We start from the raw sequence: 27,929 nt of genomic DNA, 5'->3' as shown, positions 1-27,929 counted from the left end.
CGACACAATATAAAAATAAACTCTCTCTCTCTCTCTCTCTCTCTCTCTCTCTCTCTCCTTGTTTTCTTTCTTCTTTTTCACTCTCTTTTTATTTTTTAATTCACACAATGACGGATTCACTTTTACCTTTCCGGTTTCCCCTCCATCGCAGTGACAATAAAGTACTGCGGTTGCTGCGAATATGTAGTCCACGGAGGTTCTTTCTAATACTCCTCTGTGTGGGTCTGGCTATCCTCGTCGTCAGTCTGATACAGCCGGAATACGCCATGGAGCGAATTTACACAATTATGGATTTCGAATCCGAGATTGACGCGCCCAGCTGGACGAGTCAATACGAAACCGAGCGTCAGAGCTTATACACGCCCAGCATGTTTATCCCCGAAGCATTGGAACAGAACCACTATATTCCCATGGCAGCAGTAGTGGATCGTGTTTCCAAAGACGAACAGGCCATCTACCACATCATTAAACATCTTATAAAGTATCCCTTCATCAAAGAAATCTATATCAATAACAAGCTCTCGCGTAGACCGCTTTCAATGGAGGTATATCCAAACACTCTTTTTCTTTTGTGTGTGAATTGAGATCAACGAGGAGGAAGGGGTAAACAGCTGACAAGAGTTATTGTTCTTTTTAAGCTTTTCCAAGACCTCAACTTTATTCGTTCCAAACATGATCGTCTTGAACTTCATATCATTGAACCATTCAACAACAGTAACGACCCTTCGCTCGCACGATTCACCTCCTGCACCTTGACAACCTACAGTCACTGCTATTTTCAAGACGATTTGGCATTAAACCTCTACATGGACTCGCAATATACCAATTTCCTTGACACACCGCACCTAATCCATGCTAATGCACGACCTGCAACTTTTGTTGATCATCAACGCTGGCGTTTTCAACGCGGGAACGGTAAATCATTTTGCTTTTTTGGGACACCAATATATATACTGGACGGGGAGGGGCTGGGGGAGGGGGGGGGAGTTAATCGACGAGGGAAAGTTTGAGGTTGATCAAAATGGGGTTACACATTGTGCTAGGTAATAGGTTTAACCAGCGGTACTATTATTATTAGATTTACATGTCGGTTATGCACAATTCCGTTATGGTGCTATTGTGCAAAAATCACTTGTGGAGTCATTTATTAGCGCTGCTACCGACCAGCAACAACCAGGCCTCGGGCGCCATGCTGATATCAACTTTATTTTCTGGACTAATCAATACCCATGGCTCCTTGCCAACCCGCTCACGACGACTGGGCCGGTCGACGAGTTCGATCATACCAACACTATCGATCCAATCAATAATCGCAAGACTGTATACCGCTCTATGGTAAGATGATTACCATAACCATTATTCGAAACTTTCTAAGAAACTAATACAAAAAAACATTTAGTATGATGCGTTGCGGCGACTTGAACAACGTCTGTCCATACAATCCCACGAAGCCGCCAATCCACCACTCATCGACCGCCAAGTGCGCGCATCATGTGCAAACGACCATTGTTTATTCACGACCAACATCAGCCCATTCGATGGAGTGGTAGATGAACATGAATTCAATACCGAAAAAATAACGAGTATCCCACATTGGGAGGCAATGTATCAAGAAATGGATGTGCCATCACTCGAGACTTGGCAGACAAGTGCATTTCACTATGCAGTTGATAGTCATCCTCGCACTTGCTGGAACTCATATGCACGTAAGTAGTAGATCCCCCACATAATAAGGTTTTGGAAAGAGGGGAGGGGGAAAACTAAACCATTTCTTTAGATCCACGAGCCGGGGATTACTTTGGATTAAATATGGTTGGCACCATCCCAGCAAAGCGGATATTGGTACATTTACGGAGGCCCATCGAAATTGGACACAACGGCAGCAGTGGACAAGAGGAGCTTTTCAATGTAACTGTTTCAGAAAAAAAGGACCAATGGGTTGACTGCCAAGCATCCCGCATCCAAGACCTCGAGACATCGCATCGGATTGCGCTGCATTTGGATGACTGTCCAGACGTGAAAGCATGGAACGCTATCCGGATTGTATTCGCTCGAGACTTGCAAGACCCAATACAGATTTGCGGTTTAGATATAGACAACATGCATGTATAAGAGAGTAGTAGCTTAATTAATTATATGCTTCTTCAAATTATATAAATTCTAAACCGCACATACACACACACACACACACGCACACATACGAAGGGAAAAGGGAAGAAAATAGTCTACTTTTTTTTTTGTGGGTTGTTCCGCAGAGTGCATGTGCGTGTATGTTGTAAGGGGCAGGGGTGTCGATGGTTGTAGAGTAAGAGCAAGAGCAAGAGAGAGAGAGAGAGTCAATGGTTAAAAGAGGAGTGGAGAAACATGGCAATAAAGGGTAGAAAAGATAACAAGCATAAGAGATACGGGGATTTTGAAAAGCAAAGAAGAGATGTGTTGTTGTTGTTGTTGTGGGTGCATTAATAAGAAGCTCTACCATCCTCCCCACTCATCGTCCGAGTCATCTTGCTTCTTGGCCTTGGCTGTTTCTCTCAAAGGCGTACGGGATCGCACAGACGACGTTGACTTTGTGTTTGCGCTTAATCCTGCAGGCGACGCACTACGAGAGCTCACAGGGCTTGTGTACTGTTGCTGGTTTTGCAGCGAGGAGATGGTCGAGTTGAAAAAGTCGCCATCGTTAGTGTGTGAATGGGACTGGCTGTTTCCAGATGGAGGTCGGGTATCAAAACTGTTCGAGTAGAACTCATGGGTCTGTACGCAAAGTGCGCGAGTGGAGGAGAAGAAAAAGAAAACGTTTGCTTCAGTTGATCAAGGTAGTCTCCGTCGTATAATTCAAGCACACTGTTGTGTGGATGTAGACCGCTACATAAACGACATCGAACGCTACCTTTCTGCTGAACGAATCGACATAACCACTCACGTTGTTTCTCAGATTGGGATCGTTCCATTGTTCATTGGCATACTTGCCCAACTGCCCAGCATGTTGGGCTGCCACACGAGCTCCCTCCGCTGCAACTTTACCCAGCTCCTCCATGCCATACGACAGGAATGACCAGCCCTTGGAAAGCGCTTGCACAGGGTCGTTCATGATATCGTTCAGATCGGGCGAATCGTTTTTGCGAGGCTGGTTCTCGACTACATACAAAAGAAAGAAACGTGTAAAGAACCGGGACGACAATGGGGAAAAAGGTACAAACAAATTTAAGACTTACATGCAGGATTTCCAAATCCAGTAAATTTACCGCCTTGACTGGGTGGCAAATGGCTTTCATAAAAAGAAAATCAAATCGTAAACATACATGCACACATCCCCAACTCATTTTCACTTACTCGGGTCTGTTCTCGTTGGTATTGCCTAATGTAGCAAAGTACGCCTCATTCCTTGCCTTGTCGCTCATCATTGTGCTACTGTTGTTGCTATGGAAGCTTGCGGGTGATCCAGAACGAAGTGGCGACGATCCATTCAACGGTCGGTTATTGTTGTTGTTGTTGGTGCTACTGCTGCTGGTACTACCAAAGCCGCTACTACTATTGTTGTTGTTGTTGTTGTTGCCCAACGTCGAATTCAATGATCGGCTCGATCCAGTCGCTGCTGCACGTTTGATAGAAGATGCAGCGTTGGGTGAAGGTGTCCAGCTACGTCCTTCTGCTTCTGCCGATAACTAGATCCCACACCCATTTGTGAGTTGAACCCTGTTTATTTATTTATTTTTACTAATACTCTTACCTTGTCGCGATAAAGTGCGGCGCATTGAGAATTGTATTTGTCGTGCATATTCATATTCGAGCGATAGTCTGGTTGAGACTCGAAAAATGCCTTGGCTTTGGAGTTGCCACCAATCTGGTAATAACCCTCCCAGTGAGCATACCATCACTATGGAAACTATACCCAACTCTCTTGTTGTTGTTTTCTACCCTCCGTCATTCCTTTTGCAATGTTGCATACATACATCCATCTTTTTCAATTGATCGTCAAACCATTTATCCATACTGATCGAGCGAACGAAACTAAACAAGGGAGGTTGTCAGGAACTGTCTTTGATAATTCCTTTTCTCTTTCTTTTTGTGGTCTTTTACCTAATGTGCACACCAAATGAACGATGAATTCCGGAACAATCCAAACATATAAAGATGCCATAGGATACAGAAGCCCATTGCGGATTGGGTGCCCCACAGTCAAAACAGGTTCGATTTTCTCCCCGTCTCTGGATTTCGTAAAGTTTTTGTTTGTATTCTGCAGCAGCCATCTAATCAACACAGTAAACAGATGAAAAAAAAAGGTGGGGGAGAGCAGGCGGGATGGTGGCGAAGGAAAAAGAAAGAAAAATAAAAAATAGAGAAAGAGAAAGAGAGAGAAAACAAGGGGTGGTCAAGTCAATCGAAAAACTGTTTGTTGCTTTTTTTAGATGAACAATGGCGTCGATGGTCTTCATCTCGTGGATTGAGCATTTACCCTTAAGTTACAAGTCGGTTCTTCCTTCTTTTTATCCGTCAAGAAAAAAAAAAGCACTTTAGGAGTGTGCTAGGAAACGAGTATACGATATAAGGAGGAGAAAGGAGAAGGGGATGTGTTGCGAGGGTAACACAAGTTTCTGTCGCTGATATGTGTCGAGCACTAATTGAAACTAAGCCGTTTAAACACTTGATTGGTTAAAGACTGAGTGGCAGGTTTGCCTTGAATTAGGCCAGTGTCATGAAAGATAGCAAAATCTTCCTAGTCACAGCCAATAGGAGGTACATGGGGCATGGTATATCTTTCAAGTTTAGTTATTCGTGCTAAAGAAGCCTAAACCTATATAGGGCGGAGCGTTGTTATTCCTGTATTTATGCTGATATTATTTGGATTAGATATTAATTAGAATATCAAATAATGCAGTGCACCATCCCAACCCGCTTGTATCTTGCTTGACGATATGATGATACACATGCACGCTACATCAGCAAAGAAGGAGAAGCATGACTTTTTGGTTTAATATACAGATAATCAGAGACACTACAAACTTTTTTATTTGACTTTTTTGAGGGATATATGTACTGGGGAAAGTGTGGCACGAAGTAAGAAGATATAAGTTGATACTGCATACACTTGCATGAAGGAGTATGTCTTTACCGAGCCCTCTTATCTCAAGATATGGTAACCTTGAAGCCGATGTCGACCAAGAACGGCGAGGTAGTAGACGCCTTCAACGATGCCAACTACCAAGACGAGGGGCGAAAAGACAGTGAACCACAGGATCTGACGAAGTCGCTCAACCCATTGGAGACTGGCCGAATCCTTTTTAGCCTTCAAAAGATACACCGCGAAGAGTACAAAGAATCCGACGATCAACTCGAACACCACATTGGTACTAAACACGCCGAGAACAGGCTTTTTGGCACATCGACTTGCAAAGAACAAGCGACGCACGCTCTCGATGCGTGGGTAGACAGTCAGCATGGTGGTCAAGAAGGACGCGGTCAGCAACGTGCCGATCACCACAGTGATCAAAAACAGATAGACAAACAGCATCACGCCAGCTGCAAGGGGCTGGTAGTATAGTGTAGCATTGATTTCGGGAGAGCTGTGGGTAAATGCGTGTTTTGGGTGATGGGGTCGTCAGTAAAATGTAAACACCAAAACATTTCAACGGAGAAGACGGTATGTGGGGAAAAAAGACTACTCTACTTACTGAAGAGCACCGAGTGCCAAGTGACGCAGCATGGTCAGACAATCTACATCTTCATGCTGCAAAGCTGCAAGACCGACCCAAAAGGCAAGGATGGTCACGACGCCCAAACACACCACCCAGAGTGCATCCACAATGCATTGGCTCACCAGATGACGTGCCTTGGCCACTTGCCAGCACAGATTGTCAGTCCATAGAACAACGCGGAACACCATCAGGGGAGTGGCCCAGACGATAAAGTTGTAGGATGCAATTAGCAACGCTTGCTTCTTGCCCAGACTGCAGCTTCCACACAATGCGACCAGGCGTAGCACGAACGAAGTAAACAAGAAGCCGGCGGTGACCAAAGAGAGATAGGTCGATGGGCGTTTGACAGCCTGGACCGGTTGCAACAGAAGCTTAAATAAACAAAACGGTGTTGGTATGAGCGCAATGGGGAGGGGGGCGGCGGCGAAAGGGTGTGTGTGTGTGTGTGTGTGCGCGTGCGCGTGTAACGAGAACAACAACAGCAACAACTTTTACAAACCTTGTACAGCTCCAGAACCAGATCGGAAACGACAAAAAAGTAATAAGCGTATTCGAAATCATATGGATGGTAGTTGGTATAGTCCCTGTTGGCCACTGTTGAAAAGTGCAGGCCCAGGTAAACGAGTCCACAGACAAGGCCGACCAAGGCTTGGTAGCGTGGAGCAGCCCAGCGTGCGAGGTAGTCAACCAAGGGGTTCGAGCTGAAACAATTCCAGACGGCGAACGGATGATCGGGCACGTCTTGCCAGTCGGTCGGGCCATAGAATTTCCATGCATCCGCAACCACGGACTGTACGCGCGCATTCGACAAAAAGACTTGACAGTCATTGACAACCGCCCATTCCAGCGCTAAAGAAAAAGCCCATTTCTTAGCCATCATCGTCACCCTACACTTTGGACTTCTGGAATGAACCCCAGACGCTCAAATGTTTTTTTTACTTTACCCGAACGGTTATCAAGCCAGGGCCGGAGGAGTAATTCTCGGAGCACAAGAGGGGTAGCCGACGATTCCTTCATGCCATACTCGAGGGTGGTCAACGCCAGCTTTTCCGTGTTGTCTCTTTTGGTCATTGCTAACAGAGCGCACACGGACGCATGTTTTGCCACTTGCCAGACATCATGCTCGATGGGCGGTAACGTCAAACGCTGTGCCGGGTTGACAGGCAACGGAGGCAACGGCTGTTGTGTCTCGGCAGACGGAGTGGGTACTTGTGCTTCTTCATCACCATCCTCTGTCTCTTGCTCTTTTTGTTTTTTGTGGTGTTCCGTGGTAGGAACAGTCGGAAGAGCAGAAGATGAAGAAGAGGATCCATGGAAGGTATGCTGACGAATCAACGAGGAAGTAGAGCCTGACCATCCATGCTCATCCTTCCACTGATCAGTGGCCGACCTCAATGCATTCTTGATGATATCACGTTTCCTGAGACTTTTGGTGCTCTTGCTTGTTTCGCCGTCACTCGATGAAGAGCTACTGGAGTCGCTATCACTGGACGAGCTACTGCTCGTGTTGCTGCCACGGCGTACAGCACCTGGTCTCTTCTTTTTGAGCACAACAGAAGGCCGGTGTTCTACTTGCTGTTGCTGTCGCTGCTGTTGGATGCGGATCTGCTGTTCTTGCTGGATCTTGATGTATGCCTCAGCCTTGTAGTGCTGCTTAATCACTTTGCGGACAGTCTTGGTCAACAAGTAGGCCGGGACCACGGGTGCACCTTCCGAGGTAGCTTGGGGAATGTCAACAACAGCCACCAAGGCAGGGGACGCGCCTGATGAATAGTTTCCAGTGCTGTTGTTGTTGTTGTTGTTGCTACCGTTACCATTACCGCTTAGCAACCCGGTGCGCTCAGTGGGCTTGTTGCCGTTGCCAGCTTCATCCGTTGTCATCTTTCAAGAAGGTGTAAAAAAAAGAAGAAAAAAAGAAAACTACAGAAGTGGGAAAAAAGAAAAAGAGGAGGAAGGGCTTTATTTATGCGACGGACAGCGGTCCGTGGTTTTTTTTTGGGCTTCATGTTGACACTGGAACTGTACTATACTATAACTGCACGTTAAGTCTGCAGCAACGTAGTACAAAGTGCTTTTGCCTTCCCCCCCCCTCCTTTTTTTTTTCCAAACATGCGCCTTCTTTCTGTCCGAGCCAGCCATCATTCTTTGGGTTTTCTTTCTAGATGATTATGAAAAGCAGTATTTACAAAACAAATATATATTTGTGATAAAGGAGAAAAACAAAAAAGTATTCGAATAGTACATGATATCAAGAGAAATCATTCAAGAGCGTGGTTTAAGAGTGGGCGGGGTGTGTCGTGTCGTGTGTATGTGTATATATGCATGATGTATGTGAAGAACTGTACGTGTGAAAGGGCACTAGTGATAATAATAATAATAGTAGTAGTAGTAGTAGTAGTAGTAGTAGTAGTAGTAAGAGTAATAGTAAGTGATAGATAGATAGATAGATGGATAGATAGATAGAGAGCGGTATAACATTCTCTTTTGGTCAGAAGGAGAAGGAGAAGGGGGGGGGAGTGTTTGTTTTGCTCTGTTGTTTATGAGAACCAGGGGAGATCTGCTCCAAGTTCTTTTGCATCCTTCAAGATATCGTACACGACTTGTTGAAGCGAACGCCACTCTGTTGTCGCATTGCTACTGCCACTACCATGATTACTACTGCTACTGCTATCACTACTACTACTGCTGCTGCTGCTGCTGCTGCCCTCTGCTGCTATCGATGTTCCTCCTGTAGTTGCTTGTAATGATGAGGCAGGGGAGGAGGCTGCGGATGCAACAGAAACCCGGGCTGCTGCTCGTCGGCTCAAGCTCGGCTGTCGACTTGCGCTACCACGCCGTTGATGTAACCGTTGTGCCAGCGATGGCTCCAGTGAGTCAAAATCATCGCGGAACCCGCGATAGTTCAACAGCTCTTGAGATTGGACATGCAACGACAATGGAAGCCGTTGTTGTTGTTGTTGTTGTTGTTGTCGATGATGTTGTTGGTTTTGGTGGTGATGATGATGATTGTGGCGTTGTCGCATGGTTCCAAAGAAAATCCGCTCTTCCTCTTCTTCCGGATGATCCAACATAGGTGTGTCATCCATCATGGTTTGCTGCTGTTGTTGTTGCTGCTGCTGCAGACCATTCTGTTGATTATCATTATAATCATGTTGATGATGACGATGAGGATAACTGTCATTAGGCACAGCCTCTAATACGTTGGCAATCAATTTCTTGACAGAGCACTTGTTGGACCGTCTGGCATCCAAGCGCACCAATTTGGGACAATGTGTGACCCACAACCAAATCGTCTGCGCTGTCACCCAATCACACCGTTGGATCTGGACTTCTTGAAGCTGCGTACACTCCTTGCCCAACGTTTCAATCACGGTACTCATCGGGATCAGAATATGGGTCAGTCCTGGCTGGACTGCATAGTGCTGCAATGTCGACACGTATTCTCCCGTTTCTGCAATCATGCTGTCAAAGAACAAGGTCGTCAGGGACATGTTGAGGCATGTCAGATTTTTGCAGGTCCGTGCAACTTGGAGTAACGACGACGTTGTCACAAAGAGATGCCCATGCTTCATATCCCGTGCCTCGTAATATTCTGATTCGTTGTTGTTGTTGTTGTTGTTGTTGAAATCCTGTTGTTGTTGTTGTCGCTGCATCCATCCAGCTTCGTTGTTTGCGAGTGCTATTCCTGTCGCAGACAGTCTTGTCGTCGTCGTCGCGATTCCGTTATTGTTCGTGGCGTTGTTGTTATTATTATTGTTAGAGGCAAGGTTCATCGTCCAGTTCCCATTTGCTGCGGTAGTAGCTGTCGTTGTTGTAGTGTCGTTGGCCGGAGTAATAAGAATGCCTGCGCCTGATCTTCTATTAGGCGTCGTCGTCGTTGCCGTTATCGTTGCTTGCTGTGGTGGCGGCAGTGGTATCACAGCTCCATTTATAGTCATTGTTTCGCTTTGCGTTATAGTCTGTTGTTGTTGCGTAGTAAGAGCAGCACCAGTGGCAGTGATACCAGGAGTGTTGTTTGTAGGATTCGTTACATCCATGTTTGCTTGTTTACCGAACAGTTTGCTTCCAGCAGCAAGGTCCAATGTGTGCACCAGACTGCCATAGCAAAGCGTTTGCTTAGTGCGTGTCAAAGTCAGGATAAACGTGGCATATCGAAATGTGTCCCCAATTTTGGCATGGCGATAAAGTATTGGAGCAGCACAAAGCATCCACTGTCGACACACCAATGATACTGCGTACAAGGCCGACTGCGATTCTTTGAGGTAGCTCAAGATTTCCAACAGCAGTTCCGGAGGTAATGCAAATCCAAATGGTGACCCACTTGCTACCGTTGTAGTTGATACCTTTTTGTTATCCAATGCAGTCGAACAAGAGCCTGCATCCGTATACAAATGGCTGTTGTTGTTGTTGTTGCTGACATTGCTGTTGTCGCACGACTCCATGCGTCGTTTGCACCAAAGCAAATAGTCTGCACGCGGGACGGTTAAAATGCCTTGAGGTCGTTCGTTGTGATTGCTGCTGTTGCTTTTGTTTTCAGAAAGATTCATTTAAATACAGGACTTTTACAAAGAAAAAAAGGAAAAAAGAAGTTGAGAAAATATAAAATCAAAAGTAGCTGTGTGTCACCCGTTTTCCTTTTTTTTTTGTCAAGTCAGTGAGTCTGAACGGCTCCTTTAAAAAGAGAAAAGTATGCACAAACACCTCCGCCCTCACCCGCCCCTCCCTCCCCTAGGAAGTCGCTAGCAGCTTATTTCATAATTATGGACTATTTCTTATTCTTATTTGTTGTAGGTCTTTTTTGTCACCCTGCTGGGGCAACCGAATAGCCTTCTTATGCCGCTCAGCGCAGAAGAAAATTGAGTCGCAGCCCGCTCTTTTTTTTTTATACACAGTATGGCGGCATGGAGAGGCTCTTGCCACGTTTGCTGTGCCCTTCTTTTTTTTTTAAAAAGAAAATATGCTTTCTACAAGTAGCGCCGATAATAAAGACGATCTCTACAACAATCCTTTTGCTTCGTCGTCTGACCGTGAACCACTATATGTTGAGCCGGATTTGGACTTGGCTGGCCAATCGACAACGCGTGCAGCAAAATCTAATGAAGCCAATCCTTTTGCCTCCAATAACAACACCAACACTACCTATAATCATGCTAGCCAGCAACTGAGTGGTAGCATTGGCTCCACGTCGTCGTCATCAGCTCCTCCTCCACACCATTTCTATCACGAAGCAACTTATTCCGGCCAAGACACGTTGGATGAACCCGTTTCTACCACCATTGTAAATTGAGCCCATAGGATTATCTATGGTTGAGGCAGCAACAGCCCTGCGTGTAGACTCCAACCTCACAATTATTTTCTCTCCCTCTAGTTACGCGACTTGAAACAAGTGGCAAAAAAGCTTCAACAAGTATTGCATCCTAAAGGAGATCGAAACGTATTACGAGACTGTAAATATGCTTGATGATATTACAAAAAAAACTGCGGTTTATTAACAACGGTGCGTTCTATAGGGGATCTGTGGGGACCACTCATTTTATGTCTTTCTTTGGCCATGTAAGTCTTTGTTTATATATTCTCGCATACACCGTGTTCTTGAAAAATTGATAAAAAGGCAATCCTTTTCATTCTTTGCTGGATCTTAGAATATTGAGTGGAAGTGCACCTGGAGAACAAGCCGTATCCATTTTTACGGGCGTGTTTGTCATTGTCTGGCTCGGTGCAGCCGTCGTCACGCTTAATGCCAAGCTACTAGGTGGTGCAGTGTAAGTTCTACATGCTTTAATACTGTACAAGTGCCCACGACTTGTTTTGTTTTTTTTTACTAAAATTACAAATTTGCATTAATAGGTCATTTTTCCAATCTGTCTGCGTCCTTGGTTACTGTCTGTTTCCTCTTGTTGCTGCCGCAGTCGTAGCATTGTTTGTTGACATTATCTGGGTGCGATTGCCCTTGGCTATTACTACCTTTCTCTGGTCCACTTATGGTAAGAAGAAAAAGAAAAGTTGTAATCTCAAAAGTGATGCTGAGGATTGAGGGGAACTTACATTGGGTGTTTGTGTGTGGATGATATAGCTTCTATTGGTTTCTTGTCAGAGTCTGAAGTACATTTGCGCAACCGGCGTGCGCTGGCGGTAAGTAAGAAAGGAAGGCAGAACACACACAAAAGCATGGGGTAACTGAACAAAAGCACAATAGGTCTATCCATTATGTCTCTTTTATCTTATCATTTCCTGGCTGATCTTGGTTTCATAAATAAAAAGTTTTCGAAAGTGTGCAGGAACAAACAAGGAGAGTGGTGTTTCTTTTGAGAACGAGGATTATAAAAAAAGTAAAATTATCAGGAACATGGTGGGTTAAAAAGTGATCAAAAAGGGTTGTGCGCTTTAAGCAGGTGAAGGAAAGGTGGGGGGGGGTTTGTGGGGTATTTTAAAACTTTCTCGGAGGAAGCAACGATTGGGGCATCTTTTCTGGAATCTCGGCGCCATTCTTGAACGCCTTGATCAAATGCATAGCAATGGCAAACTCGTCAACGTCCATGTAACCGTCCCCGTCGAAATCAGCCAAGCGCCAAATCTGGGCAAGGATATCATTGGGCAGACCGCTGTCCATCAGCACAGGCTTGACAGCCGCGCCGCCTACTTTACCCTCACGAGGATGCAAGCTGTGGAATTTGGGTATATACTCTGCCTTATCCACGGATGCAAAGTCCCAATACGATGGCGGCATCTCGCCCTCACCCAACTCTTCGAATGGATTCCGTTGCGACTTTTCCAGCTCCGGGTTGACCATCGGGAAGCGGGACATGAGGCGAGGCAGATCAACTGACAGGGCTTCATCCGCTTTATCCAAAAGCTCCTCTTTCAAGGTCTTGAACTTGTCCATGTCATACACCGACAGATTTTGTTTGAATTTCTCCGGGTTCGGGAAATCACCAGCAGGCAAATGGTATCGTTGTTGGATCTTGACAAATTCTTGATCCAAGTTGTTCAACAAGGCTTCTTGTTTCTTCTTCTTACCGAACATCGATGGCATTTCCTTCTTGAGATGACTGATGATCAGGGCGTGGACCTGTGACAATCGATAGAATATATAAAGTGGCTGTCTCAGAACCAGGGGACTTTTATCTTTGGATTGCTCCCTCCTCTCTCCCAACCTTTCTTTGACTTACTCTAGCCAGTCGTGCACGCTTGACAATCTCATTGATCTTGCGGACAGCAGCATTGCGGCGCAACTCTTTCATATCACGCAGCAGGTCCTTCATCTCGGTTTCGATCAAATCACGACAATCCTCAAAAGAGTTTGGCGGCTTCTCGGTCCAGAAGGAACTGAGATAGACACGCATGACTTCAGGCGTTTGGACGACCTTGCCGAGCGACCACATCATAGCACCATATCTGTTTGGTTTGTTCAATGGACATGGATGAATGTTATTCTTGTTCTTCTTTACGTAATCGACTCCTCAAAAAGTTCACAGAGACCGACACACATAAGCAGGGATAAATACACTTACACACGCATCAATTGCTGCTGATTGACCATATCACTCTTATTCAAAATGACACGTACTTTCTCTTCCTGACCGCGCAAACAATGGATGGCGTTCTTAAACTCGTTCGAAATGTCTAGTTTATGCGAATCGAACATGAGCAGAATAAGATCGGCGCGTTGTGCATACCATTCGATCACGGCAGTATAATCGTAGCCACGTTCGATACGCTGCTTGTCGCCAGCCAAAATACCGGGAGTATCGATGATTGTCATGTTTTCCAGGATGGGTGAAGGCGTTTGCGATACCTAGTATAATAATAACAATGGAAGAAAACAATATTCAACACCACCCCCATTTTTTGAAAAGCTGCCGCGCACAAAATAACACGCCATGGCCGCTATGGCAAGTATATATTACCTGGAAACGTGACAAAAAGGCTTGACCGAACCGGTTTAAACCGCGGAACGGCAAGTCTTGGTTTACTGCTGCTGCATTGCCCGGGGTGATGCGATCCTCAGCACCATGCATTACTGCTACGAAGCGGTCGGTCGTCGGCTCAACACCGATATGCTCGCCAGGATAAGCTTTGTCGAGCAAGTAGCGAATAAACGTCGTTTTACCCTATGTATAAAATATCGAGACTTTAGCACAATTTCTTTCGCTCGATTAACCTTACTTCTTTCAGCAGGTTCTTACAGTCGAGTACTGGCCAATAAGCAACACGATGGGCTTTGCCTCAATATCCGAGTTCGTCAATGGTGATGAGTGGAATCCTTTTATTTTCAAATGTTTTAGCTAAATATCTTTTTCCCCTTTAATGACGGATGCAATATATTGCTACGGGATGAAGTATTAAAAATTAAAAAAAGGTACCTTCAAAATTATAAGTTATCTCCAAGGGACGAATCTTTTGGTTGTAGGTGCGCTTAACGCCCTCGATAATCTGATAGTACTCATCATCGGCTAGAGAGGCAGAAGTAGGTGTTTTGCTGGGAGCAGGCGAGCCCTTCCCGTTCTTTCTCAGCCGTAAAGACATGGTGCAATGTGCAGACAAACCGAAATAGACAAAGCGAAAGATAAAAAGGAACACAAAGCAAAAACACGTTTTATTATTTTTGGTCGACGGGTTATACAAGCACTAACCCGCCCCTCCCGAAAGCGGGAATTCAACGCATGAAGGAGGGGTATCTAGGCCAAAAAAAAAAAAATGGGAAAATTTTTGTTCCGCATAATCTACGCGAAATGGATACTTTTTTTATCATTTTCTTATTTGAATAAAAGATGGGGTCGGCGTCACACGGCTGACAGTGTCAGGCCACGGACACCTGTGGTCCCGCTGATAGCAAGCCAGAGCAGAAGGACCCGGAGGAAAAAATTAGATTAACAACGAGTGGAACAATGTTCCACATTATAGTTGTTAAACTATAAAGAACAGATACTACACTTGATCTTAGCCAAAAGGCCAGAGAGGATGCGGTTCATTGAGTTCCCAAGAACCGCCCCTATTTATACCTTTCTGTGAGCCCTGCTGAGCTTGGAATGTGCCCGCTCGTCTTTTATACTCAGCGTGACGTGCGACTTTCTGGAAGCTTCTAGTAGCCGACGATTATTCCCGCAGCAGTCCTCTTCGTGGTTTGAACTGACCCTTCCCGCGCGGGTGAGCGGGAAAAAAAACTTCCTGCTGTGATATCAGCGACAGCACGACGTTGAGTTTATTGGCCTTATCAGATATACGTTTGTTTTTTGTAACTGATACTAGCATAAGAAACGTAATTTAATCTATTCAGCTGTTATTGTTGTCATTGAAAAGACGAATCTCGCAGCTATAAATAATGCGTTTTTTTAAGGAAACGCCTTGGTATACAGTAGTAAAGCAGGCAGCAATAGCTAGAATAAACCTGCGCACGATATGCATACAACCCTTCTCTAAAACTGATACTATGTAAATGATATGCGTACTAAACTTTTTGATTTCAGTACGCAAAAATGGCGTGAAGAAACGTACCGAGAGAATTAGCAAAAAGACGTCTTCTTCCCGAGCTACACTTGTTACTACGTTCATCTACAACATATTATATGATAGTAAACAACATGTCTAGTATAAAAGCTTTTGTCTTTTCTAGAAGTAAAACCAAATGTTTAGTGGGCCTTACTAATAAAACAGTATAATTAGGAAAAAACCAATGGCATATTTACGACGCTGAATGACTACACGATACTATTATATGCATTTTAGAAAAAGAATTCGAGGGCACTCATGACAGGATGATATCAAAGAGTCAATCTGTCAAAAGTCCAACGCAAGTGTACTTTGAGTATTACGACAGCACACATAAGGTATAATCTTATTTACTCCTTTTGTTCTGAACATCACTATTATGTACGCTCAGTATAGATCTTCAATCCTTTCACCACCATGATTAGTGTACCACAAAACACATACAGTAATGTGTATCCGAGAAATCATATACAGTAAGCAGGTGGTGACATGTTGCACGTTTCATAAATGAGACTGAGATATTAGAATGGAATTGTTATCCTACGGTATACCTATCTTTGCTAGATTATATACTTAAGCCAAAGTCCTATGCAAACATGCAACATTTTTGCAATCCTCGAATCTAAGCCTGTCGGCAATAGGCGACACATGCAAATGTTCTCACATGTTATTTAAAGACTGGTGAGTTGCCACACGTCAAATGATCAACGTATAGGAATAGATGGTGAGAGACCCATAAGGATCATATGCAAGGACATACTACGACGGCGAGATCACATTGTTCAATCCGGGAAAACATATACATATACACTCACACCTTGGCCAACTGATGATGACGGAAACGATGAAAAAGCTTTTTAATTATGTGTATGTTATGTACAAAAATGAGTAATAGTAATTGTAATATAAAAGTGTTACATATGGTGTATAAGATACCTGCTAGTAGATTGCAAATGATAATGATCCTTTTAAACTCTTTAATTCTTTACTGCCTTTTGTTCCCTCCTTTTCGCCTTCTCAGTACGCCGCCGTTTGTACAACACACCCTCCACAACGCGCCGTATGAAGCGTTCCTCATCGATTAATCGCACCTTCTTCCCGTCATTTTTGTCTTGTTGATCCAACATGCATACAAAGCTTTGAAGATTCCACGCAGAAACAATAAACAGCGTTCGAGTACTGATATGGCTCGCTTTGAGCTGAGCCCATACCGATGTCCTGACCTAAAACAGAATTTATGCCATATGAATCCAACGTGTTAAGCGTTATTGCTTGTGTTACTGTTTGCTCTTTCTCTCCCGTGACCAAGAAACTTACCTCTTCAACCAATTCTCCCGCAGCAACAGCCCAAGCTTTCAAATCTTCTTCCTCTGACCCTCCAGTAACAGCAGGATTCTTTCGAAGTTTGGACTGGATCGCCTGTTGCCAACAGCATCCATTTAGCAAACCACATTCCACGGACAAACCGACAAAAGCTTCTATAAATACCTGATCTGCCTTGTTTCGGACAAACACAAACGGGATACGATATTCTCTTGCCTTTCTGGCAATCTCGAGGTCGGTTTCCAGCATCCTAATAAGTTGTGTATCCCATAAACATTACAATCCTTGTCGTACAATTTCAGGCCACGAAGTTCCGTGTTGTGGTGTTGTTGCTTTACCTTTCTGCACTGACAATGATCAATGTATCAAAAGCATACAGAAACTTCTCTTCAAAGTATGTTTTGGCACTGTTTTCATATGTGCCAGCTCCTGGCATATCCCATAGAATCATTGTATGGAGATCCGGATGCTGATAGCCCTTTGGCTTGTTCGTTGTATCAATCTCACCCGTTTTTGCAGCCCGGGGATCTCCGTCATGACATCCCATCATACCATTGATCAATGAGCTCTATATACATACAAGGTCATGCTTGCTCTTTTAGTAGAGGTAATACGTAACGTATGATGGAAAAATGGGGCACATGTGCCGTTTGGCTGACATATGATGAAAAAAAGAGAGAGGAAAATAACCTTGCCCGTGCCTGCCATACCGACGACAGCGACATTATAAAACGATTCACTGTTGAGCCCATAGTATTTTTTGAGATGTTCTTTGACTTCTTGAGGGATCGGAAGAGGTTCTGGGGGTCCGTCATTAAATATAGCCTGAAACGCGTTCCAGCACGCAATGAACGGAGAAAGTGGCCCTGAAATAACTCAAAATATAAGATTCCCTGTCCCGTTGAAAGTAAACAATGCCACGCACGCTCTCTCTCTCTCTCTCTCTCTTTATATCGAGCTCAAGGTAAATACAAACATCCAATCACGCCAAACAGACCACCAATGATCCCATCCAGCATCTTAAATCCGGTCATTTCATCCTTGGTAAATGTGTAAGCGTTGAGTATCGGGAAAGCAATGACTACAACAGGAACAGTGGCCGTGGTCAAGGCGACTTTGCTGAATCGACTCGAGAAGTCATCATAGTCGTAAAAGACATTGGATTTGTGAGCAAGTGCGCTCGATGTTGCTTGACCCATATCCTCTTCGACGATCGATACAAATAATAAATAAAAGGAGTAGAAAGGTCGTGTAATGTGGAGAAAGATGGAATAGAAAAGGAAGAGAGGAAAAGATCTCGAAAGAAAAGCAAGCGAAAGCACATGTAAAAAAACTATGAAAGAGCGGGTGCCGGACCACGGGATACACCGTGCATGGCGTCAGATGATCGCAACTGCGTAACCAAGTCGGTAAACTCTCTTTTTTTATTATTAGCTTGTAGCAGCAGCAGCAGCAGCAGCAGCAGTAGTAGTAGTAGTAGTAGTGTCACCAGCACTAGTAAAAGCTTCCAATTGCTTGGCTGTATCCTCGTACTGAGACTTGATGACTGCCAAATAGCCTTCGGTCTCTGGCTTGTTGAGGAGCAACTCGGAACTTTCAAGTATCCGAGGGTTTATTTCAAGTAATTTGCCATACATGTTGGCTTTAATGGCGTAGCGTGCATCACCGCTAACGATCTCGCAAAGTACGGTGTCAGGCTTCACATTGGCGTTGGATCCGAGGGTAGCTTCCAGTTTGAGCGATTGTTCCTTGTTGGTGAGTATTGCCGGATGCTGTTCAGTAATGCCAAGAATGCACACTTTGTTGGGTGCCTGGCGAACATAGATCTTGTTGTCCAGATCGCGATGGTAATGCAGGGTATAATATCGCGCTAAGAATTCGGTCAGATCGTTCGACCACGGCTTTACGAGATCAAGGTGTTGTTTAATATCATAGTCGTCGTCTCCCATTTTTCTTGTGGACCCTGTTTTTTTTCGGTGTTCCGAGGATGGGTCAAAAAAAGAGAACTTGCATTTTCGGCTTTTTTTCTTTTTCGCAACAATGCGCACTGCGCCTCCCTCTCCGATCAAAGTTCTTGCAATTCCCCCCTCCCCCCCAACCACATAGTAGATGTGGCTTGAGTTAAAACAATGCAAGGGCCTATATAAAAATACATATAAGAGGAATTCTCCACATTATTGAACGTGGCTGTGGCACCAATGTTTTGATGCAGAGCCACAGTGCAAGAATAGTATTAACCTTTTTCTCTCTCTGAGTACCACTATTCCGTCATCAAGTTTTTTTTGCGTTTGCTCTTGGACTATGGATTGATGTTAATTATAGCCCACCAAAACATATCGAACATGATGATGCTCTTGGATCGTCCAACGCTCGCGTATATATAAACAAGTAAAAAAGTATTCCAACTACTTCCATCATTCCTCCTCTCGCTGCTTACTATATCATCTTATCCACTTTTCTTGTTGTTTTCAAACAAGCCGACTCGTCCCTTTGTATCTTGCTTTTTTCTTATTACGCGATCATGGCCAACGCAGCTATTGAATGGGTGTATAATGCCGGATCAGCTTGGACGCCTCTAGATACCTATACACAGACGTCAATTGAAGCATTGTGGTCCCGCAATGCAGCCTCTTGGATCCAGAGCTGCCCTTCGTTTGGTGGAGCATCCGTTTTTATAGACACCACACGCCTCGTCCTGATGTGGAGCGGCTACCCATACACCATCGCTCGTCGTTATAGATACCAGCGCCGTCGATAACACCAGTGGATATCCAATTTTCGGCATCTTTCTCCTCCAAAATCTACGGATCCGTCACTCGCTTCTTCTTTTATCGTCATTTTTTGGGGCAGCGAACTTCATCAACTTCATACTACCCTTACCTCCACCATTTCACATAGCATCACAATCCATATTTCATACACACATTATCATTCCCCTTTTGTACACATGTATTGTAGCACGTCTCTTTGTTGTAAATAGCTTAGCATTTTTAGCACGTATCATTTGTTTGGTATATAAATTTATTTCCATTTCCATTGATGTCCATCCCCATGTCCGTTTCTTTGTTGATGTGATACTTTCTTGACCTGACTACAAGAAGTATGTACGATGATGCTAGCTGTTGTATGAAATTTTTAAATGTATCTCGTCAGCAAATTGAATTGAGCTTATTAAACTACACCGTTTTTTTGCTGTTCGTGTACGACCCTTTCATAATTCCCATGGTCAAAGTATATTAGCTCTTGTACGTGGCTCAGGTCCAATCTATTTCCCTCACATTAACTAGAGTGCTCGCCAATGGCAACTGAAATGTAGTGATGCGGTTTAGTGTATCGTTGGTTTGACAATGACGAATACTCACAATATTGTTCTGTCATTTAATATTACAACGATTACAAGAGATGATGTTTTTTTCCGTGATATTGTATGTTGTATTACCACTCTCTATCTCTCGGTTGAATTTGCAAATATTGACTGCTACTATTTGCTGGAGCTTTTCTGTAAAAAAAATCTAAAGTGGTTTCTGCACACTATCTGATAACGTGATCAAGAGAAAGTGCAAACCGTGTTTCTGGGAAATGCTGATAGAACTTCTGACGTCCTATTTGGATTCATGTAGAAGGGGAAGTATGCATCCGAGTAACGCCTCCTCAAAATCTCAAGGGGAACTTCCCGTTCACAACTCCAGAAAATGACAGATGATGGCGTTTACGATACTCAACCTTTCTCCACACCAAGCTCTTTGTACTAGATAATTAAAGCAAATAGCAAAAAGTATGTGCGCGGGTGGTTTTGGGGTAAAGTAGAGCTAATCGCGAGCGATTCTCGGACCACCTGGCAGCCGAAAACCATTGTGTGTAACGCGGGGAAACTTGCTTCGGTGCCTTGCCCCCCTTTTTCCTGCGCTTCAGAATTCTGGGCCCACTTTTTTTTAAAACCTTCAGTCTCGTTCTTTTTTCCTTTCTCGCTCTTGTCGTTTGTCGTGCTATGCCGCCCAACACTGAAACCCAAACCCAAACGTTCAGTGTCCGTAATGGGCTTACACAAGACGAGATCCGGGAACGTGTCAAAAGCGGCGATGCCCTTTTTATATTCGAGGACAAAATTTACAAAGTCAATCGATTTATGAACAAGCATCCGGGCGGTGAATTAGCCATTCGACACGTTCTTGGCAAAGATGTCACCGATGAGATTAGGTCAATGCATCCACCACGTGTATATGAACGCATGATAAAGCACTATTGTATTGGGGACTATATTCGGGATCCAAAGCTGGACCCAACTGCAACGACGACAGCAGCTGCCAAGGCAACACGACACCATGACGACGCCATGCAAATCGGTTGGCAGGGCAGCATGAGTGTCGAGGCATTCGACGCAAAGATTGACGAACTTTACGCAAAGCATGCAGACGATCAAGAGACGGACAGAAAAGACCAAAAGGATCTCACTATACTCGAAATACGACAGGCATATCGACGACTGGAGCAAGAGTTCATTGACCGCGGATTGTTCAAATGCAACCACTGGCGGTATGCCAAAGAATGCTGTCGCTATGTCACGTTTATCTACTTGTCACTCTGGCTCGCGTTGCGTGGTTACGATACGTGGCATTTCCTTCTGAGCGCGGTATTCATGGGCTGCTTCTGGCATCAGCTCGTGTTCACAGCACACGATGCCGGCCATAACGAAATCACGGGCCGTGTCGAGATTGACCATTTGATTGGCGTTATGATTGCCAATTTTATCGGTGGTCTTTCAATCGGCTGGTGGAAGAAGAACCATAACGTCCATCATATCGTCACCAACCATCCCGAGCACGATCCCGATATCCAGCATATGCCGTTTTTCGCCATCACAACACGTTTCTTCAATAATATTTATTCCACCTATTATAACCGCGTATTAGAATTCGACGCACCCGCACGATTTTTCTTAAAGTACCAGCACCATCTCTATTATCTTGTGCTTTCATTCGGTCGGTTCAACCTGCATCGCCTGTCGTTCTTGTATCTCTTTTTGGACAAGGAAGTCCGCAATCGAAAGCTCGAGCTAACCGGCATCGCCGTATTCTTCGTCTGGTTCAGCTACTTGCTGTCATACTTGCCGTCGTGGTCGATGGTCTTCGCCTATATCATGATCTCGTACATTGTCACGTCTCCACTCCATGTACAAATCACACTGTCGCATTTTGGAATGTCCACCGCAGATCTCGGTCCAGACGAGTCGTTTCCGGCCAAACAGCTTCGCACAACCATGGATGTCGATTGTCCCGAATGGTTTGACTGGTTTCACGGTGGACTTCAGTACCAGGCTGTTCATCACTTGTTCCCGCGCTTGCCCCGGCATAACTTGCGCCAATGTGTGCCCCTGGTCAGAAAGTTTTGCAAAGAAACTGGACTGCATTATTACATGTATAACTTTTCAACTGGCAATGGCGTTGTATTAGGCGCGCTGAAATCAGTAGCGGATCAAGTTCACTTGATGAACGACGTGGCAAAGTACAATGCAGGCGTCTGGTCTGGTGACAAGCTCCAACAGGAAACCACGCATTAAACTAATTTAAATCACCCTTAACTTCTCTCGTCCCATGTTTTCTGTATATCCTTGCTTCATTTCTCCTTTTCGTATCATTTATACTTTAATCGCTCTATATATACATTATCTTCTTCGCTTACTGTTCCTTTGTATAATTAAAATAAACTTGCGATTAACCAAACTGGGTTCCTGGACGTATTGGATTTTTCCTAATGGATGGCGCTTGAATTATCTCACCTTGGCGTGACACAAATATCCATTTGGCGTTGGAGGATATATCAGGTTGACGGTGCCTTGGCTGCAGGTGTCTCTATATAACAATTGATATACAAATGTGAGCAAAATAATGTGATTCTACAGCATGGTTACCCAAAAATGCTTATTGGAAGATATGCTCACCATCATAGGGTTATACACTGAACAATTGTGTATATGCAACTTGTCTTTATGTTGCCTCAAGTGAATCCTTTTCACAAATTGCTTATCACGTATACACCCTATTTATGCTTGGACAACACAGATGCTGAAATATACGACAGGATGTACAATGCACCGCTCCCCTTTAACTATGACAAGGATAAGGAGAAGGTTGAGCCAATATGATGAAGACCGCAGACTTTAAAGAAGTTCAATATTATAGATATGTGCAGCATGAAATGTCTCACTCAGGGGCTGCTGAGCATGCACACGATTCTCACGATCATAGCGAAAATGAAACGGCCATGATTGTGGGGGCCATTGCCGCACAGGGACTACTGGCGAATCTCTCGTTAAGAAAGCCCCATGCTGTATCAACTACGCAAAGTGCAAGACGGCGAGGAGTGTTTTGTAGTAGGCAAAGTGGGAACGCGAACGACGCACTCTGCCAATTTTTCACATGTGGTGATGAATGTTTTGGTAAAGAACGATATGCCTGGATGAAGGATCCTAGCTACGGACAATGCCAGTATTCGCCATTCATTAAGTGATTCCAAAGCTATAAGATTTGCTGCATTATGAATGACCATGTGGTATTCGTAACAATTTCAATAGTTTCTAAAGACTGCTGCTGTATATGTGTCGTAGTCGATAACGAACAATGTCAGTAAATGGGGAGGGAAAGTAAGAATCAAAATAAAAAAGGTATAATAATATAGAACATAATGAAGAAGATCATCGTTCATTAATATTTTGGCAATACACTCTTTCCGGAAAGTAAATTCGCCCAATAACGAGAACAAAATTCGGGTTGCACGAAAAATCAATTCGCCCTGATGGAAAATCAATTCGCCTGACGGGAGAGCAAAATTCGTGTTGTACGAAATGTAAATTCGTCCTGGCTGACAAATCAGATGTCCTGCTGCCTAGAATATTTTGTAGGACAAGTCTTGGCATCTTTGGATATTTAAGAGCATACCAAATGCTCGTCTTCGTTTTATTTCTTTTTCACAATTGCATCAGAAATCACAGATTATGAACATTCAATTCATGTTTGAAAATGGGAAAGGCTCTGTTGTCGACGAATATGGTCGACCTGAACCAATGGATTATATTGTTGATGAGGAGCAGTTTCGTCTAGAAACGTTGAGCTCTCATACACAATATTTAGCTCAATTGGCTCTAAAGAGCGAGAAAGAAATAGAGACAATGCAGGTGGAAAAAAGAAGTGGTAAAGCCTTGTAGTGATGTTATTATGAGGGAAACATCAGTGAAGCGAAATTATACACGCTACTGTGATCAGGACAAAGTGAGGTTCTTTAAATTGTTGTTTGAGAAGTGTTTGAGTGCGGCCACTGCTGCAAAACAACTTGGGATTCACGTTCGTACAGCACAGAAATGGGCTAAACAGTACGAGACGGATCCTGACAGCATCTTTGAGAAACGGAGAAGGACTGGTCGTCCTCGTATTCTCCATGAGGAACACAAAAACGCTATCCTTGAGTGCATTGATGTCAATCCTTCCGTCGTCCTGGACGAAGTAATGAAGAAGTTAAAACAAATATTTACAGAATTAAAAGTATCCAAAACTACCTTGTTCGATTTTGTAGAACAACATTGCAATTTGTCTCTCAAAAAAGCTCGGCTTCAACCCATAGACCGGAATAGCGAAGAAAAGATTCAAGAGCGCTTGGATTAGGTTCGTAAATGGGAAAAAACAGACATGGATTTCACGAGAAACTGTGTCTTTCTTGACGAGTCTGCTTTCCATATTAATTTGAAACGTAGTATGGCATGGTCAAGGAAAGGTACACCGGCAGTGATCACTGTTCCCAAAACACGAGCGACAACAATGACTATTTAAGGCGCGATTTCTGCTGAAGGTCTAATCAAATGCAGCCTTAGACTTCCTCAGCTTCTATACAATAAAAAGAGAAAGTGGGGAGATGGTGTTGGGCAAATAAGCAAAGGAACGGTTATAGGACACTATATCAGCTTTCTAAAAGCCACAATAGATGAAATGGACCATTATCCACACATGAAAGGTCATTATCTTGTGATGGATAATGCTCCTATCCATACATCAGATAATATCGCTAAATACGTAGAATCTCGCAGTTACCGCTGCGCTTATTTGCCTCCATATTCTCCTGAGCTCAATCCAATCGAGCAATTCTGGTCAGTGGTCAAAAGCAAAGTGAAGCGCAATAAGTTTCTCGAGAAGGAAACGTTGATGACCCGGATCAGTGAAGCTTCTAGTAGCTTGAAATTAAGTGATTTTAAAGGGATTGTTAAACATTCTTATAAATGCTTGGACAAGTGTCGTAATAGGCAAGCACTCTGAAGAAGCTTTCTTTCTACAGAAATCAGGGTGTCTGTTTCTAAAAAAAAAAAAAACGACTTATTGAAATGGATCCGTTTACGTTTCTTTTTCTTTTCTCTCATTGGCTGAATTTTAAAAAATATTACGTTTACGTTAACGTTTCCGTTTCACTTTATTATTTTTTCCATGACAACGCCAACTTTTTTCAAATTCCCTTTGAACGAAGACTGGGAACGGACACGACAACTAAAAATCTTCTGAAACATCCGGAAGTCAAAGACATTGTAACTAAGGCAGTCGCAGGTGTTGATGGCGATGCCTATATAATTGGAGATTCTGAATGGGCGGACGGCACACAATCTGATGTACTATATGCTCCCAAGGATGAATCACTTGGGCATGCCCCAATTATCGTTGAAGTACAGCATTCAGTGAACTTTGCCTTTGTCAATCGATCAATCAGGTATTGTACCTTAGCTTATTAGAGGTTCCAAACATTACCTGTATTAGTTGTTTTTTATATCAATGCTGTGGTGAACCACCTTTATACACTGCTTAAGATATCAACAATAAGATATTCGGTTAAACATTATAGCACACACGTATGGACACTACGGCATTCCAGCTAAACACTATTGAATAAAACCTCTTACTCAGATGATCCAACTTACGTGAGCAGGACAATGAACCTATCAACAGGTACCGCGGCCATTACATCAGCTAACGCCAGTTTCAAAGATGTGCCCGATTAACATAGCGACTTCAATAGAAGTTCTGATACGTCCTTGATCCATCCTCTATCACATAGTTTATCCATTAGTCGGATGAATTGATATCGCCATCTTAATAGCTTGAATATAAAAGAGCTTTATCTTTTGTTGGAATAAAACATCATCTCAAAGATACTTAATCTTGTCCCTTATTATCTTTATTAAAGCTCTATCATCACAAATGCAACAAGTGGCATCCCAATCAAGCTCCTTAGTTCCAGTACCTTACCCTGTGCTATGGATGTACATTGTGACCTGTTGATATGATAAAATTGAAAAAGAAAAAAAGAGATGCAAGCAACCACAAAGATAGATGACTGATCACAAAAACTGCATTAATTCCAAAACTGAATTGCTCGAACATGGCTTGCATTTATTTTAGGTTGAATCTGATTCAACAATATCACAAAAATACATAATAGGGGTGACCGTAAGAATTTACCCGGTGGCTTGGTGGCTTAAAAGTGGCTTACATCACGTGACTTCCTAAAAAGGAAAAAGAATGGTAAATGGTTTTTCCAGCGGCTAAACATTTTACAGGGCTACAGCAATGGGACAAATGTGTGGTTTAATTTGTTCAAAATCTTTGCGTTGGTGAAGTGGTCTAACGCACTAGCCTTGTGTCGGGCCTTTGGAATAAGGCGCTAGTTCGAATCCCCCTTTTGCTAAATTTCAATATATTTTTTTTTGGAAAACTGGTTTTTGCTGTTATCCAATCAATTCTTGTTATTTTCATATAAATAATATACCATCAGATGCAGCTTTTTTTCCTCGTTCCAATAAGTATAAAATCATATGTTTTATATAGTATATCTATGGATGATCCCATTGCTTATACATTTATAGTATTATACTTTTTGTATATCTATTTACACTGTAGTAGAATACTTTTTAGATATCTAAAAAATTTGAAAAGAGCATCTGTAGTAGTATAATGTATAGTACACTTAAAACTATTTGTTTTATTTGAAACGAATGAGTATCTGATAAGATATGAGTACTTAATGATAGAAAATATCAGTAGTTGATAGGTAATACTTCAGTAACAAAAATACTTTAATATACCCAAATTTAGATTGTGACTTTTTTTATGGAACAAATCGGAGCTGAATTTGAATTATGTGACGTACATTTACAAGGTATAAATACGATATCTTTTTGAGATATCTTTTTATTCTTTGGTCTTCCCAGTTTCCCCACGAGAAAAAAACAAACTGGACCGTTTACACTATTTACATCTACTACATCTACTCTTTCTCCTAACTATATCTAAATACCTTTATTCCAACACTTATACACATACACAACTACATCTCTATACATAAAACAAACTATTATTAGGTATTCTTATAAAAATGAGTTAAGTATAAAAGTAAAGGTATTAACTAGTTTATTATAGTATGCCAATATACAACAATATCCCTACACCTACTGAGCCTTACTTCTTAAATACTGAGGCTTGCATTCAGTATCTATATGAAGAAGGCATTTTTTACCGTAGTATGAAGTGCCTTAACTGTGACCGGGATATGCCTCTTTCTTGGTCGAGAGGAGCAAATGGCACTTTCCGATGTACTAGCTGTAATTTGGAGCGGACTGTTCGGACTCATTCCTTTTTTCAACACTGGAATGTACCTCCACATGTTGTCTTACAAATTGGTTTAGAATTGTTAATTAATACTAGTGCTACTAGTATTATTATTAAGACTAAACTAACTTGGGAGACAGTTCGCCAAATAAGATATGATTACTTTCAACTAATTATTGAAGATATGGAGAGTATATTCGAAGGTATGTATATTTCTCTTTCTACTTTAATTATTGTATTTTATAACTAATAATAATATAGGTGAACCAATTAGTGGCCCAGGAATTATTGTGGAGATTGACGAATCGAAGTTTGGCAAAAGAAAGCCATCTGCCAATGGTATTAGTAGCTACGTTGAAGGTGTTTGTGTTTGGGGGGCAGTAGAACGTACACAAGAAAGACGTATCGTAATGGTGAATGTAGACAGGCGCAACCGCCCTACATTAGAGCACTTGATCCAAAAGTATATTTTTCCTGGATCAATCATTTACTCTGATGGATGGGCAGCCTATAATACCCAACGGTTAAAGAGGATGGGTTATACCCATCATATGGTGAACCATGAGCTATATTTTGTTATCCCTGGTACACAGATCCATACTAACACTATTGAAGGTAACTCTTATAAAAATATTCTCCTTTTATATATTATCTAATACTCTCTTTTAGGCAACTGGGGTGGGATAAAGCAGCTCATTACCCGGAACTATAGAACTAGAAAGCTAGTTAAAAAGCAGCTTTTTTTGGTTTATTTGGCAAAGGCGCTTTGCTGATGATCTATGGAATC

The 27,929-nt window shown here is 43.0% G+C and overlaps 12 protein-coding genes across 12 annotated transcripts; 5 read left to right on the top strand and 7 right to left on the bottom strand.

The window, feature by feature from the left end:
• The first annotated feature begins 57 nt into the window (after window positions 1–57).
• BDB00DRAFT_839641 (uncharacterized protein) lies at window positions 58–2,268 on the top strand. Its single transcript, XM_053124715.1, has 5 exons — window positions 58–545; window positions 639–915; window positions 1,079–1,335; window positions 1,400–1,706; window positions 1,778–2,268. The coding sequence occupies exons 1-5, from the start codon at window positions 108–110 to the stop codon at window positions 2,110–2,112; spliced, it is 1,614 nt and encodes a 537-aa protein (XP_052976368.1). The 5' UTR covers window positions 58–107; the 3' UTR covers window positions 2,113–2,268.
• Window positions 2,118–4,630, bottom strand: BDB00DRAFT_839628 (uncharacterized protein). The gene is made up of 8 exons (XM_053124714.1): window positions 4,454–4,630; window positions 4,078–4,247; window positions 3,951–4,008; window positions 3,728–3,841; window positions 3,331–3,662; window positions 3,213–3,265; window positions 2,921–3,135; window positions 2,118–2,751 (listed from the first exon to the last, which is right to left on the bottom strand). Exons 2-8 carry the CDS (start codon window positions 4,245–4,247, stop codon window positions 2,473–2,475), a joined length of 1,221 nt encoding a protein of 406 aa, XP_052976367.1. The 5' UTR covers window positions 4,454–4,630; the 3' UTR covers window positions 2,118–2,472.
• Window positions 4,631–4,978: 348 nt separating this feature from the next.
• BDB00DRAFT_931503 (uncharacterized protein) lies at window positions 4,979–7,642 on the bottom strand. The gene is made up of 4 exons (XM_053129039.1): window positions 6,638–7,642; window positions 6,193–6,542; window positions 5,670–6,064; window positions 4,979–5,561 (listed from the first exon to the last, which is right to left on the bottom strand). Exons 1-4 carry the CDS (start codon window positions 7,572–7,574, stop codon window positions 5,120–5,122), a joined length of 2,124 nt encoding a protein of 707 aa, XP_052976366.1. The 5' UTR covers window positions 7,575–7,642; the 3' UTR covers window positions 4,979–5,119.
• Window positions 7,643–8,902: 1,260 nt separating this feature from the next.
• BDB00DRAFT_769364 (uncharacterized protein) lies at window positions 8,903–10,135 on the bottom strand (the record flags this gene model as incomplete). The annotated part of the gene is made up of 2 exons (XM_053119811.1): window positions 8,903–9,285; window positions 9,697–10,135. Coding segments are annotated over 2 exons (822 nt in total), but the record flags the coding sequence as incomplete, so codon positions are not given.
• A 362-nt stretch (window positions 10,136–10,497) lies between these two features.
• BDB00DRAFT_569498 (Yip1 domain-containing protein) lies at window positions 10,498–12,033 on the top strand. The gene is made up of 7 exons (XM_053117897.1): window positions 10,498–10,971; window positions 11,062–11,140; window positions 11,204–11,246; window positions 11,336–11,455; window positions 11,541–11,677; window positions 11,767–11,825; window positions 11,890–12,033. The coding sequence occupies exons 1-7, from the start codon at window positions 10,651–10,653 to the stop codon at window positions 11,944–11,946; spliced, it is 816 nt and encodes a 271-aa protein (XP_052976364.1). The 5' UTR covers window positions 10,498–10,650; the 3' UTR covers window positions 11,947–12,033.
• Window positions 11,893–14,655, bottom strand: BDB00DRAFT_839613 (P-loop containing nucleoside triphosphate hydrolase protein). Its single transcript, XM_053124713.1, has 6 exons — window positions 14,057–14,655; window positions 13,880–13,956; window positions 13,601–13,804; window positions 13,205–13,488; window positions 12,863–13,088; window positions 11,893–12,762 (listed from the first exon to the last, which is right to left on the bottom strand). The coding sequence occupies exons 1-6, from the start codon at window positions 14,217–14,219 to the stop codon at window positions 12,121–12,123; spliced, it is 1,596 nt and encodes a 531-aa protein (XP_052976363.1). The 5' UTR covers window positions 14,220–14,655; the 3' UTR covers window positions 11,893–12,120.
• Window positions 14,656–14,672: 17 nt separating this feature from the next.
• On the bottom strand, window positions 14,673–15,365 carry BDB00DRAFT_839609 (uncharacterized protein). Its single transcript, XM_053124712.1, has 2 exons — window positions 15,337–15,365; window positions 14,673–15,245 (listed from the first exon to the last, which is right to left on the bottom strand). Exon 2 carries the CDS (start codon window positions 15,243–15,245, stop codon window positions 14,967–14,969), a length of 279 nt encoding a protein of 92 aa, XP_052976362.1. The 5' UTR covers window positions 15,337–15,365; the 3' UTR covers window positions 14,673–14,966.
• A 651-nt stretch (window positions 15,366–16,016) lies between these two features.
• Window positions 16,017–17,815, bottom strand: BDB00DRAFT_839599 (interferon-inducible GTPase-domain-containing protein). Its single transcript, XM_053124711.1, has 6 exons — window positions 17,482–17,815; window positions 17,196–17,371; window positions 16,844–17,073; window positions 16,671–16,755; window positions 16,500–16,601; window positions 16,017–16,405 (listed from the first exon to the last, which is right to left on the bottom strand). Exons 1-6 carry the CDS (start codon window positions 17,702–17,704, stop codon window positions 16,160–16,162), a joined length of 1,062 nt encoding a protein of 353 aa, XP_052976361.1. The 5' UTR covers window positions 17,705–17,815; the 3' UTR covers window positions 16,017–16,159.
• A 79-nt stretch (window positions 17,816–17,894) lies between these two features.
• Window positions 17,895–18,924, bottom strand: BDB00DRAFT_839592 (uncharacterized protein). Its single transcript, XM_053124710.1, has one exon. It carries the CDS (start codon window positions 18,452–18,454, stop codon window positions 17,936–17,938), a length of 519 nt encoding a protein of 172 aa, XP_052976360.1. The 5' UTR covers window positions 18,455–18,924; the 3' UTR covers window positions 17,895–17,935.
• BDB00DRAFT_839591 (uncharacterized protein) lies at window positions 18,925–19,624 on the top strand. Its single transcript, XM_053124709.1, has one exon. The coding sequence runs from the start codon at window positions 19,027–19,029 to the stop codon at window positions 19,261–19,263; it is 237 nt and encodes a 78-aa protein (XP_052976359.1). The 5' UTR covers window positions 18,925–19,026; the 3' UTR covers window positions 19,264–19,624.
• An 869-nt stretch (window positions 19,625–20,493) lies between these two features.
• On the top strand, window positions 20,494–22,062 carry BDB00DRAFT_790596 (fatty acid desaturase-domain-containing protein; the record flags this gene model as incomplete). The annotated part of the gene is made up of 1 exon (XM_053120972.1): window positions 20,494–22,062. One exon carries the CDS (start codon window positions 20,494–20,496, stop codon window positions 22,060–22,062), a length of 1,569 nt encoding a protein of 522 aa, XP_052976358.1.
• Window positions 22,063–25,002: 2,940 nt separating this feature from the next.
• BDB00DRAFT_750093 (uncharacterized protein) lies at window positions 25,003–25,313 on the top strand (the record flags this gene model as incomplete). The annotated part of the gene is made up of 2 exons (XM_053118599.1): window positions 25,003–25,215; window positions 25,248–25,313. Coding segments are annotated over 2 exons (279 nt in total), but the record flags the coding sequence as incomplete, so codon positions are not given.
• Between the last annotated feature and the right edge of the window lie 2,616 nt (window positions 25,314–27,929).

Source organism: Zychaea mexicana (assembly GCF_025766255.1).
Source record: "Zychaea mexicana strain RSA 1403 chromosome Unknown BDB00scaffold_76, whole genome shotgun sequence".
In the NCBI taxonomy this organism is placed as follows: Eukaryota; Fungi; Mucoromycota; class Mucoromycetes; order Mucorales; family Lichtheimiaceae; genus Zychaea; species Zychaea mexicana.
Note: the sequence above shows the minus strand (reverse complement) of the source record. Positions and strands in the feature narration are given on the sequence as shown.

What these genes read in the sequence shown, in the direction of transcription:
- BDB00DRAFT_839641 (XM_053124715.1), top strand. Translation starts at nt 108, where the DNA reads ATGACGGATTCACTTTTACCTTTCCGGTTTCCCCTCCATCGCAGTGAC. An exon ending in GTAGACCGCTTTCAATGGAG is followed by an intron (nt 546 to 638) that starts GTATATCCAAAC and finishes GTTCTTTTTAAG; the next exon opens with CTTTTCCAAGACCTCAACTT. An exon ending in GCGTTTTCAACGCGGGAACG is followed by an intron (nt 916 to 1,078) that starts GTAAATCATTTT and finishes TATTATTATTAG; the next exon opens with ATTTACATGTCGGTTATGCA.
- BDB00DRAFT_839628 (XM_053124714.1), bottom strand. Translation starts at nt 4,247, where the DNA reads ATGGCTGCTGCAGAATACAAACAAAAACTTTACGAAATCCAGAGACGG. An exon ending in ATCAATTGAAAAAGATGGAT is followed by an intron (nt 3,842 to 3,950) that starts GTATGTATGCAA and finishes GGTTATTACCAG; the next exon opens with ATTGGTGGCAACTCCAAAGC. An exon ending in ATCCCAATCTGAGAAACAAC is followed by an intron (nt 2,752 to 2,920) that starts GTGAGTGGTTAT and finishes CTTTGCGTACAG; the next exon opens with ACCCATGAGTTCTACTCGAA.
- BDB00DRAFT_931503 (XM_053129039.1), bottom strand. Translation starts at nt 7,574, where the DNA reads ATGACAACGGATGAAGCTGGCAACGGCAACAAGCCCACTGAGCGCACC. An exon ending in CTGGCTTGATAACCGTTCGG is followed by an intron (nt 6,543 to 6,637) that starts GTAAAGTAAAAA and finishes CTTTTTCTTTAG; the next exon opens with CGCTGGAATGGGCGGTTGTC. An exon ending in TTGGCACTCGGTGCTCTTCA is followed by an intron (nt 5,562 to 5,669) that starts GTAAGTAGAGTA and finishes ATTTACCCACAG; the next exon opens with CTCTCCCGAAATCAATGCTA.
- BDB00DRAFT_569498 (XM_053117897.1), top strand. Translation starts at nt 10,651, where the DNA reads ATGCTTTCTACAAGTAGCGCCGATAATAAAGACGATCTCTACAACAAT. An exon ending in AAGCTACTAGGTGGTGCAGT is followed by an intron (nt 11,456 to 11,540) that starts GTAAGTTCTACA and finishes TTGCATTAATAG; the next exon opens with GTCATTTTTCCAATCTGTCT. An exon ending in GCAACCGGCGTGCGCTGGCG is followed by an intron (nt 11,826 to 11,889) that starts GTAAGTAAGAAA and finishes AAAGCACAATAG; the next exon opens with GTCTATCCATTATGTCTCTT.
- BDB00DRAFT_839613 (XM_053124713.1), bottom strand. Translation starts at nt 14,219, where the DNA reads ATGTCTTTACGGCTGAGAAAGAACGGGAAGGGCTCGCCTGCTCCCAGC. An exon ending in TTATTGGCCAGTACTCGACT is followed by an intron (nt 13,805 to 13,879) that starts GTAAGAACCTGC and finishes TTTTATACATAG; the next exon opens with GGTAAAACGACGTTTATTCG. An exon ending in AGCGTGCACGACTGGCTAGA is followed by an intron (nt 12,763 to 12,862) that starts GTAAGTCAAAGA and finishes CGATTGTCACAG; the next exon opens with GTCCACGCCCTGATCATCAG.
- BDB00DRAFT_839609 (XM_053124712.1), bottom strand. Translation starts at nt 15,245, where the DNA reads ATGAACGTAGTAACAAGTGTAGCTCGGGAAGAAGACGTCTTTTTGCTA.
- BDB00DRAFT_839599 (XM_053124711.1), bottom strand. Translation starts at nt 17,704, where the DNA reads ATGGGTCAAGCAACATCGAGCGCACTTGCTCACAAATCCAATGTCTTT. An exon ending in TCTGTTTGGCGTGATTGGAT is followed by an intron (nt 17,372 to 17,481) that starts GTTTGTATTTAC and finishes GAGTTATTTCAG; the next exon opens with GGCCACTTTCTCCGTTCATT. An exon ending in GTATGGCAGGCACGGGCAAG is followed by an intron (nt 17,074 to 17,195) that starts GTTATTTTCCTC and finishes GTATGTATATAG; the next exon opens with AGCTCATTGATCAATGGTAT.
- BDB00DRAFT_839592 (XM_053124710.1), bottom strand. Translation starts at nt 18,454, where the DNA reads ATGGGAGACGACGACTATGATATTAAACAACACCTTGATCTCGTAAAG.
- BDB00DRAFT_839591 (XM_053124709.1), top strand. Translation starts at nt 19,027, where the DNA reads ATGGCCAACGCAGCTATTGAATGGGTGTATAATGCCGGATCAGCTTGG.